Source organism: Danio rerio, chromosome 25, assembly GCF_049306965.1.
Source record: "Danio rerio strain Tuebingen ecotype United States chromosome 25, GRCz12tu, whole genome shotgun sequence".
NCBI classification, from domain to species: domain Eukaryota; kingdom Metazoa; phylum Chordata; class Actinopteri; order Cypriniformes; family Danionidae; genus Danio; species Danio rerio.
The window spans coordinates 38965133-38986608 of NC_133200.1; the positions used below are offsets into that span (position 1 = coordinate 38965133).

The 21476-nt window shown below is 36.0% G+C and overlaps 2 protein-coding genes across 3 annotated transcripts in view; both read right to left on the reverse strand.

The window, feature by feature from the left end:
* Positions 1–21476, reverse strand: part of dus2 (dihydrouridine synthase 2) — a 255375-nt gene that overhangs the window by 193406 nt on the left and 40493 nt on the right. The gene's annotated exons all lie outside the window — the stretch shown is intronic.
* amfra (autocrine motility factor receptor a) lies at positions 1129–20947 on the reverse strand. 2 transcript variants are annotated; one of them, XR_012399816.1, is made up of 15 exons: positions 20914–20947; positions 20109–20471; positions 17896–17988; positions 17009–17173; positions 15443–15595; positions 15316–15356; positions 14151–14283; positions 13155–13288; positions 10927–11037; positions 9611–9801; positions 7473–7576; positions 7260–7394; positions 6013–6203; positions 2952–3543; positions 1129–2298 (listed from the first exon to the last, which is right to left on the reverse strand). XR_012399816.1 is itself a non-coding variant. In NM_213163.2 (14 exon segments), coding segments are annotated over 13 exon segments (1863 nt in total). In that variant the 5' UTR covers positions 20343–20471; positions 20914–20933; the 3' UTR covers positions 1129–3365.

Below are 21476 nucleotides of genomic sequence, written 5' to 3' on the forward strand. Positions count from 1 at the left end.
ATATGTGCCTTCACAACTATAAAGCATAGATGGATTAACTTATGATTGACTAACAATTAAATCCCTCTGAGATCTTGTTGTTGGACATGAACAAACCCATTAATCACCAACACAATATATGCAGACGAGAACAAATGTACTTAACCTATATAAATGCATGGATTTTTGTCCTTGACTAGCCTAGCTAGAATACACTTCGGGGACTGTGCATAATATTTAGTATTCATTAGGGTAAAACTCAGAGTAAGCCTGTATATTGTAGGTTTAAATGCGATGGAGTGGCTATTTAAGTTTTGGTAAACTAAATATGAAGTAAACGAATTGGTTAAACTGATGAGCTCAGATTTAAGCCCTGATGGTGCTTAAAGTGTTAATCAATGAGCTCTTCATTAGACACTGAGGTCAGTCAATACATCAATAGAGCTCTCTTCATCACAGTAGCTGATCAGCTCTTTCGCTTTCACCTCTACACATTTGTAAAATGCTCGTTTGTAAATTTACATCCAGATCAAATGACAGATGATGAACGTTAATATTAATTATTATTATATATTAAGGAATTAATTTGTACACTACAAACTGAACTCTAAACAAGTCTCTCTTTTAAGATCTACTGTATATTCTGGTGTTTACAGTCCATCTGAAATGAGCAGCTGTTGCAGATTAGATGTCATGTTTTGATCTCTGATGGATCTGTGGCGCCCTCTAGCGCCAATCTACGTACTCTACAAATGCTTTCGAATTAAAGTAGTAGTCATTTATTAAATATTTTTACATTTAAGGGCAAGGTTTGTTTAAATACACACTTATTAAACACAAAGCTCTCTCAAAAATTCCTTTTTATTTTACTCAAGTGGTTCTAAACGTCTATGAATTTCTTTCTTCTGTTGAACACAACAAGATATTATTGGATGTTGTTTAAAGGATGAGACTGACATCCGTAGTAGGAATAAAAAATACTGTGGAAGCCTCAAAACAGGTTTGGATCTAGCGGAGAATAAATAAAGACATCAATTTCATTTTTAGGTGAACGATCCCTTTAAATGTTAATACAATTTGCCTGGATGCATGAATTTAAAGTCGTTTTTTCAGCTCAATCATACTAAACAAAAACAGAGACACTAAAAATGTGGGTAAAAGCTCCTAAAGCAGCTGTGAGTTTAATTTTGTACAGGATCATTTCACATATTTGTACAGTCTTAATTACAAAAGTATTTACACAAATCAAACTATTAATGATCCATTGTAGATTTGAGGCACAAACGAATGAAGTGTGTCCATAAAGCAATCCAATTCCTTCTGGCTTCCACGAAACGGCCTGAAGAGCAACCAAAACATTTATTATTATTATTATCATCTGAATCAACCCAGTGGACGTCATTAACACGTTAAGTTTAAGAAATACTGTTGAAAGGTGCATCTGTGCAACCGAAACATTCATACAGCAACCTGCGGGCGTGACGATCACCAGCTTCAGTAAAGTAAATCAGCAGGAAAGTCTTTGGGGGAACTTGATCAATAAACAGACATGAACACAAACAGTGACTTCATGCATAGAAAAGGACGTCCACGTGACAAGTAAAGTCCAATAAAATCATGACAGAGTAGAAGATTCACAGTGTAAAACATCAGAGATGATTCTGAAGACGTACTTTTTTCTTTTCTTGAGGTTGACGAATAGGCTTTACGGCCAGTAAATAGTGAATTTAATGAGGAGAGAGTTTGGGTTTACGGTTAATAAACAGAAGGCAAACATTGCAAAAAGCTTGCTCTCAATTGTCCATATCAAATGATCCCATGAACATCCATCATCAATGCCAATCGGCCAGTAAAAACACACGCATTTATAGGCATTAGTACATAATAAAGGTGTTCAAATGTAACGGCATCAACAAAATACACCATAATTGTTTGCGTCTTGTTTGAGAAACCCAAACGAATGCACTTTAGTCAGGGTAGATTTAATGTGAAAACAAGCTAAATATAGCATCTCCCCTAATTAGAGTACACATGCTTATTTCAGAATCTCCAGTACTGCACAAAACGGAAATCACAGTCATACTAAAACCTAACCGGACCTAAAACAAAGCCTTGGGGCACCCCTCATTTATTACTCTCACACATAAACACCAAAGCAAACTCAGAATGCGAGATGAATTCAGTATAAAGCACGTCTGTTTCGAAAGACGACACTACGGCGAGAGAAACAAGACCATGTGACTAAACCAATGCATGAAAGAATTCGTTCGTCATCACAAAAATGTGATGACACACTCTAGAGCAGTGTTTCTCAACCACCTTCCTGGAGGACAACCGGCACTGCATGTTTTGGATGTCTCCTTTGTCTGTCACAACCATCACACGTCTTTTAGTCTCTGGAAATGTTCTGATGATGCGAATCAGGTGTGTTTGGTTAAGAAGAGAGCATGCAGTGCTGGTGGTTCACTAGGAACATGGTTGAGAAACACTGCCCTGGAACAGTGTTTCTCAACCACATTTCTAGAGGAGCACCAGAACAGCATGTTTACTAATGAGCTACTAATGAGCTTATGATCTGAATCAGGTGTGTATGGTTAAGGAGACATAGAAAATGTGCAAGGCTGGTGGCTCCACAGGAACGTGGTTGAGAAACACTGCCCTAGAGTAGTGTTTCTCGACCAAAATCCTGGAGGAGCACCAGCACTGCACGTTTTGGATGTCTCCTATGTTTGTCACACCCATTCCAGCTCTTTCAGGCTCTGCTAATGAGCTGATGATCTGAATGAGGTGTGTTTGGTTGAGAAGACATGGAAAGCATGCAGTGCTGGTGGTCCTCCAGGAACGTGGTTGAGAAACACTGCTCTAGAATCTACGCCACTGTCTTCTGCAGCTCTAAAGTGCCAAGAGGGCGTTGTAAGCATATAAGACTCAACGCAAGCCAAGAAAATCGACTTAGAGGTTGTTTCAAACACTGCTAAACCACAGAAGGTTGAAGAAAAAACGTAAAATTAAAACCCCAGCATGCTGCTTGCTGCTTAAGCTCCAGACTCAGAGTCCAACTGTTAGTATGCAACGCCACTTTGTTAAAATTCAATCAAAGACGTTTAAGAAATGCAGCATTCAAAAAATAGACAAAATAAAAACACCTCCCATTTTTGTGTATGAGCTGCTATCCATGCTCTTATTTACGTACACGATTTATAGCAGATGCATGAACCAATAATGCAAGTGCTGTTCGTTTAGCATGACGCTTGCTGAAATTGAACTGTAATTCACTGGTGTGCCAATGACAGCATGTGGTAATAGTAATGTTGGATGGGTACATAGATAGTTGCATCAACCCAAAATTCGGCATCACCGTCGATTCATGCATGTCTTCGCTGGGCTCAGAATGGGGAAGGCTCCTGCCTCAGTATGCGTCTCTCAGCGGCGGCTGCCAGTCGTCTGCGCCGCAGGGTCACTGAATCAGAGTCTTCATCCTCAATGGAGGGCACAGAGTCATCATTGTCAGCGCCAAGAACAGAATATGCATCTCCATCTTCAGGTTTTTTGTGCAGATAACGTCTAATAAAGAGAAAGAGTGTTATAGTTAAACCTAAATGGACCCAATACAAAGCCTTGAGGCACTCCGGTTGATTTCTTTTGTAAGTCTGTATTGACGATATTCTGCGATGGGGAAGTGTAATTGTTCTAGAACTTCCGATGTATTCGCCAATTGGGGAAATGAATAGAGTAATAAACGCTCTTGCTCTACAAATACAATGGCAATACATAAGTAGAATAATACACTACCTGACAAATCTCTTGTCGCCTATCCAAGTTTTAGGAACAACAGATAAGAACTGGACTTCTAGTTGAGCATTTGGTATCAGAAGTGGCTTAGATGAAAGGCAAAGGCCTCTAGGTTACACTTATTTGACCACAATAACATATGATCACTCCTTGATTTTGAATGATTTCATTAGGACTGTAAGGTCAGACAAAATTCCAACTCACGTTATGTCAATGTTATTCACACGCTGCCTCCGAAACTTTCATCCTTCATAATTTTTTTCCGATTTTCACGTCTATAAAAACTATTAATGTGGACTGATTGATAAGCATCAGACTTGGTGCGCAGGGTTTCTGTGTGTTAGAAATTTGTGAGTTCAGTCTCCATCCGGGTCACGGCACCAATTGTCAGAAATGTCAGAACTGAGGCCAGGAGACTCGTTTTTAGCAGAACTCTATTTTGAGAATGATTGGTTGTTCTACAGTCAAGCAGTCATCTTCAAGACATTCACAAGAGTCTGTTAGAATCTAGTTTACTTTGAGCTGTGTCTTTCCATCTATTGTACACAAACTTGACTTTTAGTTGATCCTTTAGTATCAGAAGTGGCTTATATGAAAGGCAAAGGCCTCTAGATTACACTTACTTGGGCACAATAAAATATGATCATGCCTTGATTTTACATGATTTCAATAGGACTGTAAGGTCTGATGCTGTGTTCACACCAGACGCGGAACGCGCGGATAAATCGCGATATTCGCGTCAAACCCCGCTTCATTCGTGCGTGAAATCCGCTTCATTTTCGCGTCAAATTCACTTCAGAACAGACGCGGATTCAGACACGCGTGATGGGCGGGGCTTCTGTCTGCCCGGTTACTGTAGCTTCATTGCTAAATGGCTAACATGGATTTTATGAAGAAAATAACAGTGTTTATGTACTTTATGAAGACTGAAAAACAGCGTTGATACGTTTAGGACCGTGTCTGAGTCCACTACATGCTTTCAGAGGTGCATCCAGCTCTGTGAGCTCATCAACTCCTCCAGAAACTGAACCTGGATCACTTTCAACGGTGCTTCTGACTGAGCCAAGCCCAGTTTGATGACTTGTTGTCAGTGTCGCCTGGAGGAATTGCCCCGGGACACCATCAACAGGTTCTACGTCACAATCACACCCCCACAAGAGCAAGCTCCTGATTGGTTAACTCTGGCGAGGTTAAATCTGCTGAAGTTCAGATTTTCGAACTCAAGAGATTTGCGCGAAAAGCATGTTAAGTGCGTCAAACGCGCAAAACGCTCAATTCGCCCCGTGCCATTTGCGCGTATCACGCTATTCGCACCGCGCCTATTGCGCAATTCGCGCCGCAGGATGTCTATTCGCGCGTTTGCATTGACTTAACATGTAAATCACTCGTGCTTGACGCGCATTCCACGTCTGGTGTGAATGCAGCATGACTCTGCTTAGACAAAAGTCTTGTGACTGAACAGAAATAATGTCCAGTATAGAATATAAAACAGAATGAATATTGTGTCTGACTCCATCATGAGCTTAGAGGACTGCATCCATACATCTCTGACATGACTCAAATCACTGATTAATAAAGTCATCTGGAATGGCAAAGAAAGCGTTCCTGCAGGACTCACAGAGCTCATCAAGACTCTTTGGATTCATCTTCAATGTCTCCTCCATATTACACCAGACATGCTCAATAATGTTCATATCTGGTAACTGGGCTGGCCAATCCTGAAGCACCTTTGCCTTCTTTGCTTTTAGGAGCTTTGATGTGGAGGCTGAAGTATGAGAAGGAGCGTTATCCTGCTGGAGAATCTGCCCTGTGAACTGTGTGCGAGTAAGAACAGGCCAGTTAAACTGTGGCCGCAGCTAAAATGAAACAACTCCTCAGGAAAATGAATGCCATGATCATGTTACCCATGTAATACATTTTAATATACAACCTAATGGCATCTCCAAAGGTCAGCGAGAGGGTACACAGTTTCAGTTAAGCAAAAGTACACAATCGGGTTAATAAAAAAAGATCGAGTTTGCTGTGAAGTTCAGGATGATTCCATGGCCTGATGTCGCTTTAGATCGGTTGATTTAGATTAGTCAACGAAGTATTAGTTAGTATATTTTTTTATAGTTGTTGTCATCATCAATCAATGTATATTTAGTTTTCGTCAGTAGAAACTTGTTTGGTTACGAAAATTAGGAAGAAAATTTTTCGTCAACGAAATTAACACTGATCATCATTATCTCGTCGACTCACCTGCGAGCTCTTAGGAGCAGCTCCTCTTTCCTCTGCATTAGCATCCTCTGTCTCTCATCTGCCGATTTGGAAAAGCGGCTCCCGCGCACCTCAAAGTCTTCAGCCTCTGGAGCCGCGACCTCTGAACCGCTGCTGGCTCCGGCTCCGTCTTCAGAAGCCGCGTTCATCTGTATGGGTGAGCGATCTGTGGACTTTTAAATGAGAACAGAGTAACATGAGTAACATGCTAATTCATGCTAGTAACATGCTAATTCATGCTTGTAACATGCTAATTCATGCTAGTAACATGCTAATTCATGCTAGAAACATGCTAATTCATCCTAGAATCATGCTAATTCATGCTAGAATCATGCTAGTAACGAGCTAATTCATGCTGGAATCATGCTAATTCATGCTGGAAATGTGCTAATTAATGCAAGAATCATGCTAATTCATGCTAGAATCATGCTAGTAACATGCTAATTCATGCTAGAATCTTGCTAACAACATGCTAATTCATGCTAGTAGCATGTTAATCCATGCTAGAATCATGGTAATTCATACTAGAATCATGCTAATTACATGCTAATTCAAGCTAGAATCATACTAGTAAGATGCTAATTCATGCTAGAATCATGCTAATAACATGCTAATTCATGCTAGAATCATATTAGTAACATGCTAATTCATGCTAGAATTATGCTAATTACATGCTAATTCATGCTAAAATCATGCTAATAACATGCTAATTCATGCTAGACTCATACTAGTAACATGTTAATTCAAGCTAGAATTATGCTAATAACATGCTACATGCTAGAATCATGCTAATTCATGCTAGAATCATGCTAATAACATGCTAATTCATGCTAGAATAATACTTGTAACATGCTATTTACACTTTAAAACCACTTCAAACTTTCAGACTTTTAAAGCCACTATAAAGTTTGTTCTCAAACTTTAATATCTAGTTAGAATATGCTTCTTTTTTTTTTACATTTTTATTTATGACACAGGTCAACAAGAAACACATTTGACCTCTTCCAAACAGGAAAGACCACCAACAACTAAGAATGCATGATTATATGCCGTCATGGCTTTGCGATCAAAATTGGAATTATAATGGAAGTCAATGGGGCAAAAACAGCCCCCAACATCACCAAAGGCTAGTCAACTTAAACAATACACAAGGGTTAAATAAACAGGTATGCTGACAAAGACCAGCACAAGACAATGAGTAGGATGACGGTTTCAGCCTTAATTCTGACCTGTGTGGGGAACGGCACCTGAATCCGGCCCTCCAGGATGTTATCGGTGGTGACCTCCACAGAGCGTGTGAGCTGAAGGTCCTGCAGGATCAGATGATACGGCACCTGCGGGAACATCTCCTGGATCTGATGGGCCTGGAACACACAAGCAGCATCTTCAGCTTTATGATCTGATGACCACAGAGGAGGCTGTCGGGTCTGTCAGAGACTCACCATGCCGTTGAGCTGAGAGTTGTTGGCCTGAGCGATGCCCAGGATGTTGGTGGTGTGCATGACCTCCACTGAGAAACTGGGCAGCCAGCTGGCGATACGAGAACCTGCGCGAGCACAAAGTCAGACGTCAGTTCAGGCTTTCATTAAGAGAGGACTGTGTGTGTGTCTGTCAAAGCAGTCTGTAGGATATTGCACAAAATCTGACTAAGAATAACTTAACTTGGAAGGATTTAATCATTTGTGATGCTGGACCACAAAGTTCTACGTCTTGAGTTGCACAGGCATATTTTTGGGAGTAGTCAAAATACATTGTACGAGTTAAAATTATCTGGTAATCTGGCCACTAAATCATTTGAATATTAAGTAAAGATCATGTTTCATGAAGATATTTAAACTATATATATTATATATTAATATATGAATATATTAAAACTGATATGCATTGCTAAGAACTTAATTTGAACAAGTATAAGGGCAATGATCTAAGCATGTAGATTGACCCTCGGATTGTAGATTGTCATAGATTTTTCTCAGCCAAATATTGTCCTATTATAACAAACCATACATCAGTGTGAAGCTTATTTATTTTTCAGCTTTGAGATGATGCATCGTAATTTCCAAAAATGGACATTTATGATGGGTTTTGTGCTCCAGGGTCACATTTTATGCAACCGTAGTGCCCCAAAGCTTTGTTTTCGGTCCAATTAAATTCCAGCGCAACATTGTGTTCTCTCCTTGAGAAAGTGCATCTGATTAATAATAATAATAACAACAACATCGACGACGATGACGACGACGATGATAAAAATAACAATGACGACGATGATAATAATAATAATAAAAATAACAACAACAACGACGACGACGACGATAATAATAAAAACAACAACAACGACGATGATGATAATAATAATACCAACAACAACGACGACGACGATGACAATAACAACAACGACGACAATGATGATGATAATAACAACAACGACGACAATGATAATAATAATAACAATAACAACAACCACGACGATGATGATAATAATAATAATAACAACAACAAAAACAACGATGATAATGATAATAATAATAATAACAAAAACAACAACGACGACGATGATGATAATAATAATAATAATAACAACAACAACAAAAACAACGATGATATTGATGATAATAATAATAATAACAAAAACAACAACAACGACGAGGATGATGATGATAATAATAACAAAAACAACAACGATGACAATGATGATAATAATAATGATAAAAACAATAATAACAATGATGATGATGATGATGATAATAATAATACTAATGGCCGGCATGGCATTATGGTCACGGGAATTGCAACTGAAACGTCAACCTTTTTAATACAGCATCCTTATATAAGATCTAGGAAAAACGTTTAAAAAATATATATATTTTACACATTTGCTGTTTCTAAGAACCAACTTAGAAACTATTTCAGTGACCATAAAATTCACTTCATGAACTCCTTTCACCAGTTTTCATTTGAAATAATTTGAGCAGCAATGTACAGTTTTACCCCATCATACTGAAAACATTTGAGTCATTTGGCAGAATCAAATCACTGTAGTTAAAACCATTCCTTACACAGGCATGGGTTGGTATAACATTCTGACGGTATGATAACCTTGGATAAAAATATGACGGTTTCACTGTATTGTGATTCTTTCTAAATGTCTGGTTAAAAAACTAAAACTTTCCCCCCTCTGAACACAATACATTTCATTTTGAGAAGCATTTTAAAAATTCTGGAGCAGTAAACACCTCAGGCTAAATAATTGAAATGATGGTCGACTTCTTCTGTCTTTGTTAGTTTCAAGAACAAATTTCTTTACAATTTAAAATGCCATTTTCGGATATCTTTTCTGCTGGAGATACTGTTGTCCTAAAAAACTAAAACTAAAAAACCTTACATATAACACAGGAACGGTACAGCAAAAAATGTTGGTGGTTTTAAAACCCATCATCCCATGCCTACTGTGATGATGATGACGATGATTTTTTATTAAATGTCATGTCAGTAACAAAGGCTATTTTCATAGCAAGAACATTTCATTAATGCATATACAATTAAAAGTCAATACATAGATTAGATAAGATTTATGACTCACCATCGAAGTGGAAGAAGTGGTTGTGCTGGTTGATGTGTGCCCGGGCATCTGCTGCTCCAGCAGCAGCCATATTGTCCTCCAGCGGCTCCCTCTGACCCTCCTCCCGCTCCCGCCTGCCTTCATGGATGTTCAGTGACATTCGGCAGGTGGGACAGGAAGTGTCCTGCTCCAGCCATGAGCGCAGACAGGAACTGGACACCAACAGCAGAAACTCAGACTAACTGGTAACAGTTTATTATAACTAACTAAACACAACGAATCATTTATATAAGGGATTTACAACGTATAAATAGATTAAATCACTTTAGATGAGGTCACAAAACTGGAGGAAGTAACAATTATTATATGCCTGAATAATAATAAGACACATACATGTTAATTTGAATAGTTTATTAATCATTTGCTTACTCATTCTTACTATTCTTAAACAACTGGTTTGTAAATAATGCAATGCTTTATTTAGTAGTGAAAAATGAATCATTAAAGTATGAAAGTACAATCATTATACATGTGCGTTTTCACTCACTGGCCACTTTATTAGGTACACCTTACAAGTACCGGGTTGAACCCAATTTTGCCTTCAGAACTGCCTCAATCCTTTGTGGCATAGATTCAAGAAGGTATTGGAAATTTTCCTCAGAGATTTTGCTCCATATTGGCATGATAGCATCACACAGTTGCTGCAGATTTGTCGGCTGCACATCCATGATGCCAATCTCCCGTTCCACCACATCTCAAAGGTCCTGGGTTACTGTTGCCTTTCTATCAGCTGGAACCAGTCTGGCCATTCTCCTCTGACCTCTGGCATCAACAAGGCATTTGCGCCCACAGAACTGCCGCTCACTGGATATTTCCTCTTTGTCTGAGCATTCTCTGTACACCCTAGAGATGTCTGTGTGTGAAAATCCCAGTAGATCAGCAGTTTCTGAAATACTCAGAGCAGCCCGTTTGGCACAAACAACCATGCCACGTTCAAAGTCTGATGCTCGGTTTGAACTGCAGCAGATTGTCCTGACCATGTCTACATGCATTGAGTTGCTGCCATGTGATGGGCTGATTAGAAGTTTATCTTAACGAGAAGTTAAACAGGTGTACCTAATAAAGTGGCCGGTGAGTGTAAGTCAAGAATCCAGCATTTGTAGCTGTATTTATAAAGATCTAATGATGTAGAGTTAATGCTTAACAAATAACTAATGAACTATTTTCTAATGCTAAATAAATGATTTGTAGTGTGTAGTTGTTATGAAGTGTTACCGACTAACATCAAATATAAGAGTGTGTGTGTGTGTGTGTGTGTGTGTGTGGCTAATGCTCACTTGTGGAAAAGGTGTCCGCAGGGTAGTTTGCGTGCTGTGGTCATGGAGTCCCAGCAGATGGCGCAGTCATCGTTATTAGCGGCTAGCTCCTCCGGCGTCGCCACAGCAAATCTGAACACAAGGAGAGATGCTCCGGTCAACATTGCAGATCTGCTTTACATCAGAGCTGTGCAGGTTACAGATTCACACACACACACACACTGCAATTTCTGGAAATAAACAGTGTTTCTTTATGCTTTTTATTAAATACACAGTAATAAAAATCATCCTCAGCAAATAGAGCATTTTTATGTAAAGCATCAGCATGAATTAGCATTTTTTTATTTTGTTAATTGTTTGCTAACATGTATTTCTAGCATGCATGCATTAAAATACTGTTTATACAAGTATTTTTTTTATTTATAACATGGTTAAAATGTTGCTAACATGAATTAGCTTGTTTTTTATTTTGCTAAAATGTTTGCTAACTATATCAATACTAAACCTTGATTGTAAAGCTGGTTTATAACATGATTAAAATGTTGCTAACATGAGTTAGCGTGTAGCATGTTTTTTTTTTTACTTTGCTGAAATGTTTACTAACATGCATTGCCAACAATGCATACATAAAAATACTGTTTACATAGGCATTTTGTTGGTTTATAACATGGTAAAATTGTTGCTAACATGTTTTTTTTTTTGCTACAATGTTTGCTAACATGTATTTCTAGCATGCATACATAAAATAGTGTTTCAATAGGTTAGCATGAGTTAGCATGTAGCACGTTTTTTTACTTTGCTGAAATGTTTACTAACATGCATTGCCAACAATGCATACATAAAAATACTGTTTATATAGGCATTTTGTTGGTTTATAACATGGTAAAATTGTTGCTAACATGAATTAGCATGTTTTTATATTTTGTAAAAATGTTTGCCAACATGTTGGGTATTTCTAGCATGTTTGTCATGATGCTAAAATGAAATAACATGAGCATTTGTAACTTTTCTAACATGAATTAACATCTTACCATATTGATAGCATGTTTCTTACATGATGAACATGTTTTAAAGAGCTAACATGTTTTAAACACCTCCCTTTTAACTATTTTTGACATCTTTGCTAACATGTTTCTAGCATGTTTATCATGAAGCTTAAAATGAAATAAATATAATCATTTGTAACATTTCTAACATGAATTAACATCTGACCATATTGATAGCATGTTTCTGATATGATAAACATGCTACACAGCTAACATGTTTTAAACACCTTCCTTTTTACTATCTTTTGATGTCTTTGCTAATTTTGGATATTTCTAACATGTTTATCATGAAGCTAAAATAAAAAATTGAAATTATTTGTAACCTTTCTAATATAAATTAACATCTTACCGTATTGATAGCATGTTTCTTGCAGGATTAACATGTTTTACATGGCCAATATGTTATTAATACCTTCCTTTTTTATACTCTTGGACGTATTTGCTACCATGTTGAGCATTTCTAGCATAATTATCATGACGCTAAAATAAAATAACATGAACATATGTAACTTTTCCAACATTAATTAAAATCTTACAATGTTTATAGCATATTTCTTACACTTTAAATGGCTAACATGTTACAAGGATATTTATATCATGTTTATTATGATGCTACATGAAATAACATCGATACCATGTTTTTAACATATTTTAATACATTACTCGCATCTGTAACACTTCTAACAAGTGTTAATCTTGTGCTAGCATGTTGCTAACATGATTTAACAATTTGGCTAATATGCTTTACACCTTGTTAGCATTACTATGTTACTAACTACAGTTCCTAGCATGTTGAATAAACAAGTTGCAAACATGTTTTATATTTCGCTACCATGTTTTGAGCACGGCTAACATTTATTAACTTGGTTTTAGTACTTTACCTCCTTTTAAAATATGGGTAACACTAGTTATTACATTGCTAATATTAACTGAATTTTCTAACATGCTACTTGCTACTTGCTAGCACTTTGCTAACATGTATTAGGTTGTTTACACGTTTCTAACATAAATACTCACACGTCTTAACTGTCTTAACATTTCTTAACATTAACCCTTGTGCATATATAGATATTTTTGTGATCATTTCAGCTGCTAATGCTAATAGCATAATGTTTTGGCTAAAAAAAACGTTCCGGCTTTTTTAGAGTTTAACACTTTCTTGTTCGTTAGCATGCATTGGTTAGTCTGAAAGCAAACATTCACCTGGACTCCATGTTGTCGATGACACGCAGGTAGTTTTTATGTCTGCGGATTCGTCTCTGCACCTCGTGGAAGAGATGCCGCAGCTGCATGAAGATCACCAGGCTGGCCATGGACAACCAGATGTTTCCAAAGAGCTGCGTTGAGAAAACCCAGACAGCAAGATCAGAAGGATATCAGAACTACTCAAAGACAAAGAGAGAAGTCACGCCTGCTACTGTTGTTTATTTGAGACATCTGACAAGCTGGAAAAATCACATGACAAATCAAAGACACAAGTTTAAAAAGCTTCTCGCTGGTCAGTGAACATCATGCTAGACACTCTCAGGACATTAATAAGAAGCCCACCTTGTTCAATCCCTATGGAATGTAATTTATTGCACCTCTTATATACTGCATATACAGTTGAAGTCAGAATTATTGGCCCCCCTGTGTATATTTTTCCCCAATTTCTGTTCAACGGAGAATTTATATTTTTTTCAACACATTTCTAAACATAATAGTTTTAATAACTCATCTCTAATAATTTCTGATTTATTTCATCTTTGCCATGATGACATCATATTAGACTAGATATTCTTCAAGACACTTCTATACAGCTTAAAGTGACATTTAAAGGCTTAACTAGAGTAATTAGGTTAACTAGGCAGGTTAGGATGATTAGGCAAGTTATTGTAAAAAATATCTAAATATCTAAAAAATATACATAGCCTAAAAGGGCTAATAATATTGTCCTTAAAATGAGTTTTACAAAACTAAAAGTAGCTTTTTTTCTAGCCGAAAAACAAAAACAAAACAAATAACACTTTCTCCAGAAGAAAAAATATGATCAGAAATACTGTGACAATTTCCTGAATCTGTGAAACATCATTTGGGAAATATTTAAAAAGGAAGAACAATTCAAAAGGAGGCTAATAATTCTGACTTCAACTGTATATTAGAAACACATTTAGGTAAAGAAGGAAAAGTGTATCGGGTCCTACATCTGCCGTTCCTCACCAGCATATGTATGTGATGCATCAAGTCCAGAGAGAGGATTGCCAACTCCATGATGAAGTCTGTGTAGTAAATATATGAGCTCTTGTTCTCCCAGGTTCCCTCATGGTTCAGATCCCACAGGTGAATTGAATACCTGCAAATAACAGATCAGACCCTTCAGATTCATGATGTTATGGTACCCATAATAGTACCAAACAATTTCAGTACAGGACTTCGTCAAAGAAAAGAGCTGGAGACAAACATACACACACACACGTAAACTCATTTACACGTATTTGATATAACAGCCCATCATTATCACTGTAAAACATAGTCAAACAGACATGCATGTAAAATTGACACTGCTGGATTTTAATGCTCAGTCTCAGTGCGAGCACATTTATGCATATAAACATTTTCATAAATATTAAGAATATGCTTTATTTAGCACTTTCTTTTAGCAACTTGTTGATTAAAAATGTTCTTGTTCTATTTTAAATACATTTAATTAAATTAAATACAGTTACTTGCTGACAACCTGAATAAAATTAGTATATTCTTCAACCAATTTAGACTGATACTTATAGCAGAAATTTTGAATTAAATGTTTAAACATTAGCTTTTTCAAATGACTGAAATATATGTCTATAACAAAGTTTTTCTATTAATAAAATAATATTTATTATGTTTGGTTAAATTTTTTCCCATTTATTTAAACAGATATTTAATACAAAATACTGCACACGTTTTATAATGGTTACTTAATGCATTTCTTAAAAATAACAATCCTTGTACAGCACTTGTTAACCATAGTTCAGCATTTATTAATGCATTATTAACATCCAAAGTAGTGCATGTTACCTTGGACCTTTTTAACTGTGCAAAGTTTAGCTGTTAACATTATAATGCACTGCGAGTTAACAAAATTAACTTTAACAAAGATGAACAAATACTGTAATAAATGTATTTGAATAGATTAACTAAACATTAACTAATACATCCTTACTGTAAAGTGTTTGAACAATTATTTTAAGCTATCCAAGGTCACAAATGTAAAAAATATACTAAGAAACAATGTTTTTGGTGTGTAAGCTGTACTAATATTGAACTGAACTGTGTACTGTTCATCCCTAATCTAATGCCAGACACTGAGCAAAAGTGTTGGTGTTTACATCAGAGCACATACCGTATGATGACGTGTCCTGTGCGCACCGTCACTAGCAAACACTGCAAGACAGGAGACATGGTTTAACCCAAGACGACAAATGAAGAGGGAAACATGATTATTATAAAGGATTCTGAAGCATTCTCACCTCGGCTGCCATGAAAGCGACAGTGTGCATGCCGTGAATATGACCGGCGAGAGCGCAGAGCACGGCTAAACCACCACAACACGACAGTACAGACACCAGGAGAGCCAGGACTCGCACATGACTGCTCATCGGCGTCGTGGGAGAAAACGAGAGCTGACGGAGGAAAGGACATCGTGTCATTTATACTTTTTAAAAGTCATGCATTTCTTATTAGTTACGTAAAATAATGAAAAAAGCAAAGCAAAAAGAAGGAAAAAAATGAAGCAAGAAATAAAAAGCTAATAAAAATACCAAGAATAACATGAAAGAAATGAGGAAGTAAGGAAATAAAAGAGAAGGAAGTGATGCTTAAAGCAAAGAAGTGAAATCAGTAAGAAAGTAAACAATGTAAGGAGACAAATAGACATTTAGAAGAAACCGGAGAAGGAAGAAAAGGTAGGAAACGTCAAGGAAGCAAACAAAAAGAATTAAATATAGTGGTGCAAAAAGAGCTGGAAGAGAAGAAGAAAACAAGAATAAGAAAATGAATAAGGAAGGTGGGGATAAAACTGACTGTTAAAGGAAAAATTAAGGAAGAAATAAGAAAATAAAGGAAGACGAAAGGAACGGAGCAATAATTCAAAATGAAATAAGGAAGAACGTAAGAAATGTATGAAGTAAATATTAATGCAAAAGGACTTGACACAAACTTGTTTGAGTTATGTTCTGTTAAAGACTAAATCAGATACTTTGAAGAATGTTAAAACCCGGTAACCACTAGCTGTGTTTCCATTCAAATAATCTTATGCATATTTTGGGTTATCAAAATCCCTAGTTTTTCATGTTTTTTTTGGTCATTATTTTCGCTAAAAATTACTGATTTTGTAGCAATAATTCCCAGAAATTTGTGGACAATATATATATATATATATATATATATATATATATATATATATATATATATATATATATATATATATATATATATATATATATATATATATATATATATATATATATACACACACATATACACACATTTTTAAAAGCCCTTAGCTGTCAGTCCGTCATCACAGTGCTTTAGTATTATTATTATTCCATCATAAATCCCTCCAGAACTGACTTGAACATCTGTCTGCACTCACAAAGTGCGTCTCACGCCTCCAAAAGGCACCACAATCGCCGCCTTTTGTCTTCTGAAGTGTAATTAATTTATTAGAGAAGACAAAACACCACAGTGGCATCTCCAAATATACATTTCTCTGTCTGATATTTGCTCCAGTTTATCAGGAAGTGACCATTTTGCTTTCTTTAACTCATTGGATGGAAATCGCAAATGTTTTATGCAATATTCCAGTTTAAAATAATAAAGTTTAATTGGCATCTTTAAATGTAAACATGCTACAATAGTACAAGTATCCAGCATATTTTTAAATATTTTCTTTCGTGTTTATAAGAATAAAGAACCACCTGGGGAGAGTAAATAGATGGTACATTTATATTTGTGGGTGATCTGTCGCTTTACTTTGTTTGATAACGTCTAACAGAGAACTTTAGCATGTGATGTGGTGCAGTCGCTGCACTCACATATTCGAAGCGGTCTTTGCAGAGCTGCACCATCAGATGAAGGAAGATGAGCATGGAGAACCACAGACACCACAGCACCACCTCCTCCACCCGCTGCACGTTCAGCACACCGAAGATGAAGATGAACTTGTAGAAGATGAAGTTCCAGAACTTATCCTTCAGATGCTGTTTCACACACACAAAACAGCAGAAGAAAACAGCTGAAATCTCAACACATGTCAACGTTTTCTATACTGTCAAATGTCATTTAGAGCTGTGATGTAAAGCTGGGTATATAGCATCATTACTCCAGGCTTCAGTGGCACACGAGCCTTCAGAAATCACTCCAATGTGCGAATCTGATGTTCAGGAAACATTTATTATTATTATTATTGCAAACCTTTCCAGTGTAATACTTGTATGGGAACTTATCTTTTTTTTTTTTTTTTCAGATAATCAATCAATCAATCAATCAATCAATCAATATATACATATATATATATATATATATATATATATATATATATATATATATATATATATATATAAACACATTGTTAAATTATATAATATACACTGAAATTTTAAGGATTGTCCCAAAGTCATACTAGAGGATTTATGCAGAATTGTAATAGCATTAATACTGTAGATATAGACTAGTCTCTACTCGTCATTTGAAACTAAGGTGTGCAGTGTGAACGTCATTTTATTAATATTATTGCCTTTTAATAAACGTAATTTATGTTTTATATATAATATAGTATGGAGAGCGCTGCTGTAATAAGTGAATTTCTTTTTGGGATTAATAAAGTCTAAACAAATAAACAGTATATGCAAGTACTGCCTGAGCTTTAATAGCCTATAACAGCAGCACATTAATCATCAGTGAGCTTATAAGTTTCTCCTACCTGTTTCTCACTGACTCTCAGCGGCCCAAACACAATGCACTGAATCACTTTTCCTATCAACATCAGGATGCAGCAGGCGGTGTTCACCATCACCTGAAGAATAAAACAAAATGTTTATTTTTAGAAAAATCACCACCATCATCATCATTAAAATCATTACATAGGCTCTGGGGCTGGATTGGATTCACAAAAATTTAGGAAGTAATTTCTTCTTAACTGGCATTTTCTTTTTTTTTTTCTAACTCTTCAAATCTCTGTAAGATTTTCTTATATTTTTTTCTTACTTGAAAACGAGAAGGAAGTGATTCAATTAAAATGTAGCTGTATTGAGTTTGTTGTAGCTATACTTTAATTTTATTTGAAAGAAAAATTAAAAGATGTTCTTAAGAACAAATCTGCGATCTTATGATATTTTTTTCAATAAATGCACCATCACAAAAATATTAAAAATTTTCAAAATTTATTTTTAGAAATTTCTTAAGTTATTTCTTAATATGGTTGGGCTACAAATACAATGCAAGTACAGCTATGACATATTAATTACAGTTCATTTGAATGCTACCATTTTATTGTCCTGTTTTAAAATGGTAGCCAAATCCTGGTAATGTTTTTAAAAGTGAAACGCATGAGATGTGCTCGATTAATCACATTAACCATCATAAGAGATGGTAGGTAGCAAGTAACTACTTTTAATTAAACATTATTGCATTTAATATTGATTTTAAACATATTTATTTGAGAAAACAAACTAAAGCTTGACAACCATTGTATTTCCATCTAAAATACAACCATCCAATAAGTCAAATGTGAAAGTTTAAGTCAAATATTGTAGCAGCTTGTATTTTATACATTAAGCGACTGTATTAAAATTACCTAAAAATGAAAAGTAATCACTTATAGGGCTGCACGATATATAAATAAATTTTAGGCATTGAAATAATAGTATATGCCATATCGCAGAAGGGTGCAATCAATTAAATTCATTTGATGTGCCAAGAATTTGTGTGCTCATGCATAGGTTGTTTATCCAAATTTGACCAATCCAAAGTGGCCTTTACTATCTTCAGCTCCGCCTCTCCAGTAGGTGCTACTAGCTGAACCCAGAGCTGAAAATAAATACAAATGCGGAGAGACAAGAGAGACGGAAATGACAACAGCCAATAACAGTCAGGATTTCTGCTGAAGTATTAAAGTCTAAATGTTTGCACCTTAACATGTTTTTTTTTTTTTAATTAGCTCACAAAAATATTTATGTTTATTTTAGTTTGATCATTACATGAAGGATTTTTTTTATTGCAGATTTTTTTTTGTTAGATATTTCATTAGAAATATTGTTATTGCAACACTCAAAATCATAATCAGAAAATCTCATATTTTCCCAGTATCGTGCAGCCCTTACTTTACTTTTTTTTAGCTGAAAAGTAGTTTACTGTATTACTGGCCTTAACTAATATGTACTTACACTGAAATTAACCATTTGTTACAATATACTTATGGTTTAAAAAATTATTTACATCATACTTATGATTGATTAAATACATGCATGTAATTACATGCATCTTTAATTATACTTAACCTGACTCGTATGCCACCTCAAGTGCACTAGAAGTGCTCTGCAATGCATTATGCACACAGTAAAAGTACATTGTATTTATTTTTTTGTGAAACTACATAGTAGTTAAGACCATTTAACATAAAGTGTGACCTAACTTGATACTTGCAACTAATTACACTAAACCAGGACTGCCCAAACTCAGTCCTGCAGAGTTTAGCTCCAACTTGCCACCAATACACCAGCCTGGAAGTTTCTAGTAAGCTTAATAAGAGTGTAAATAGCTGGTTCAGGAGTGTCTAATTGAAGTTGGAACTAAAAATTGAGGTAAAGTTGGTTTTATTTTCGCACATTTGTTCATTTCAACAGTCCCTATATTGTTTACAACGCTAATTTGAATGTTCGGCCTGACATCACATGCAAGTATGACTTTAAAACAACATTAGCATTATTTAAATGACCAATAATGTTGTACTTGGATAGCCATTGGCTGCTAATATGATTTCTCTATTTGTAATTTGCAAATAATACTTTTCTGAAATTATATCATTAGGGAGAATGTCAGAATGTGCGAATATAAGATCAAGTTTACCTCAATTATCTAAAATATACAGGACACTGGCCCATGTTTGAGCACCCTTAAAGACTGCTTCTCACCCACCCAAACAAACAGGCTGTCAGTGATGAGGTGCAGCAGGACGCCGGTGGCCACATTTCCCAGATTCTCCAGCTTCAGCTCCTCATTCTGGGGCCCTTCACTGAGGGCAGAGCTGAACTCGGAGTCTCTGACGGTGCTATAGGCACTCAGGACGGTCCCGGCCAGCAGGAGGGCTGACAGGGCCGTGTATGTCTGCAAACTAGGCCAGGGGAAACGCTCCAGAAACAGCAGAGGCATCCTGACCAAAGATCAGCTCAGATCCACAGTCCACACGTACAGCAGTCTTCTGAACTCTGCTCCAGGAGAAACCTGATGATGTCCTTTTACTGATGGTGACAGTCTGAGTCCTTCACAATTCAAACTTCTCTTAAATACACACAGATATCAAGATTTAGGCTTGTTTACATTTGCACGGCGGCTTGCTGTGATGTGTCAACAACTTAAAAGACACGTAACGTTAGAATTAACACGGAAGACTGTTTAAACACACGCTTAAAACACAATATGTCATTTCGAACTACGTTTAAACGACATTTCGATAAACAAACCATCAAGTCGAGTCGTTAGTAAATATATACATTGCAAAGAAACAAAACGGTCTCTTATATTTTAAACGTTAGCATGAATGCTAATCTGCTTGAGCCGCGGACTGCTTCAAACACGACGAACTCGTCTGACTTCGTTTAAACGCGTCCCATGATGCTAGACGATGATTACGAGATGTGCTGGTGTTTAATAATTCTGCGAAAGGTCATGTTTAAATCTGTTTCTCTGCCTGTTTCTGGCACTTTCTGACTGTCACTCATACCTGTTTCCGCTGCCTCCGCTTGACGTCATTCTCTAGGCTTCCGGGGATTATGTGTCGATGGGCGGGGCTTCACATGTAAACAAATCGCTGGTATTTAAATTACATTACGCGATAAATAATTAAAGTTATTGTGACTAAAACAGCTCAGTGGTCTTTTAACTGTGTTAATTTTATGTTAATACTTTATTTACCTCACATAAATTATGAACAACATATAATTAGCTAAAATGTAGAGCTGTTTTAAAGCTTTTAAACTTAAAAACGAAAATTTACATCAGTATATGGTAAAACATGTGTGAGTTTATTATTATTGTTTTAGTTTGTGGTACCAAAATAGCAATTGTTTGTTTACCTCACCTAAATTATCAACAATATTTTGCTAGATGCTTCTTATTTGCATGCTTAATAAGGCTAAAATAAAATACAGGAAATGTTTTAACATCTTAATAATACTTAATTATTATATTTTTACTTTGTTAAATCCGTACATTTAAAAAAAACATTTTAAACTTAAAAGCAAGCATTTAAACCAGTTAATTATGTGCAATCATTGGCCAATTTTG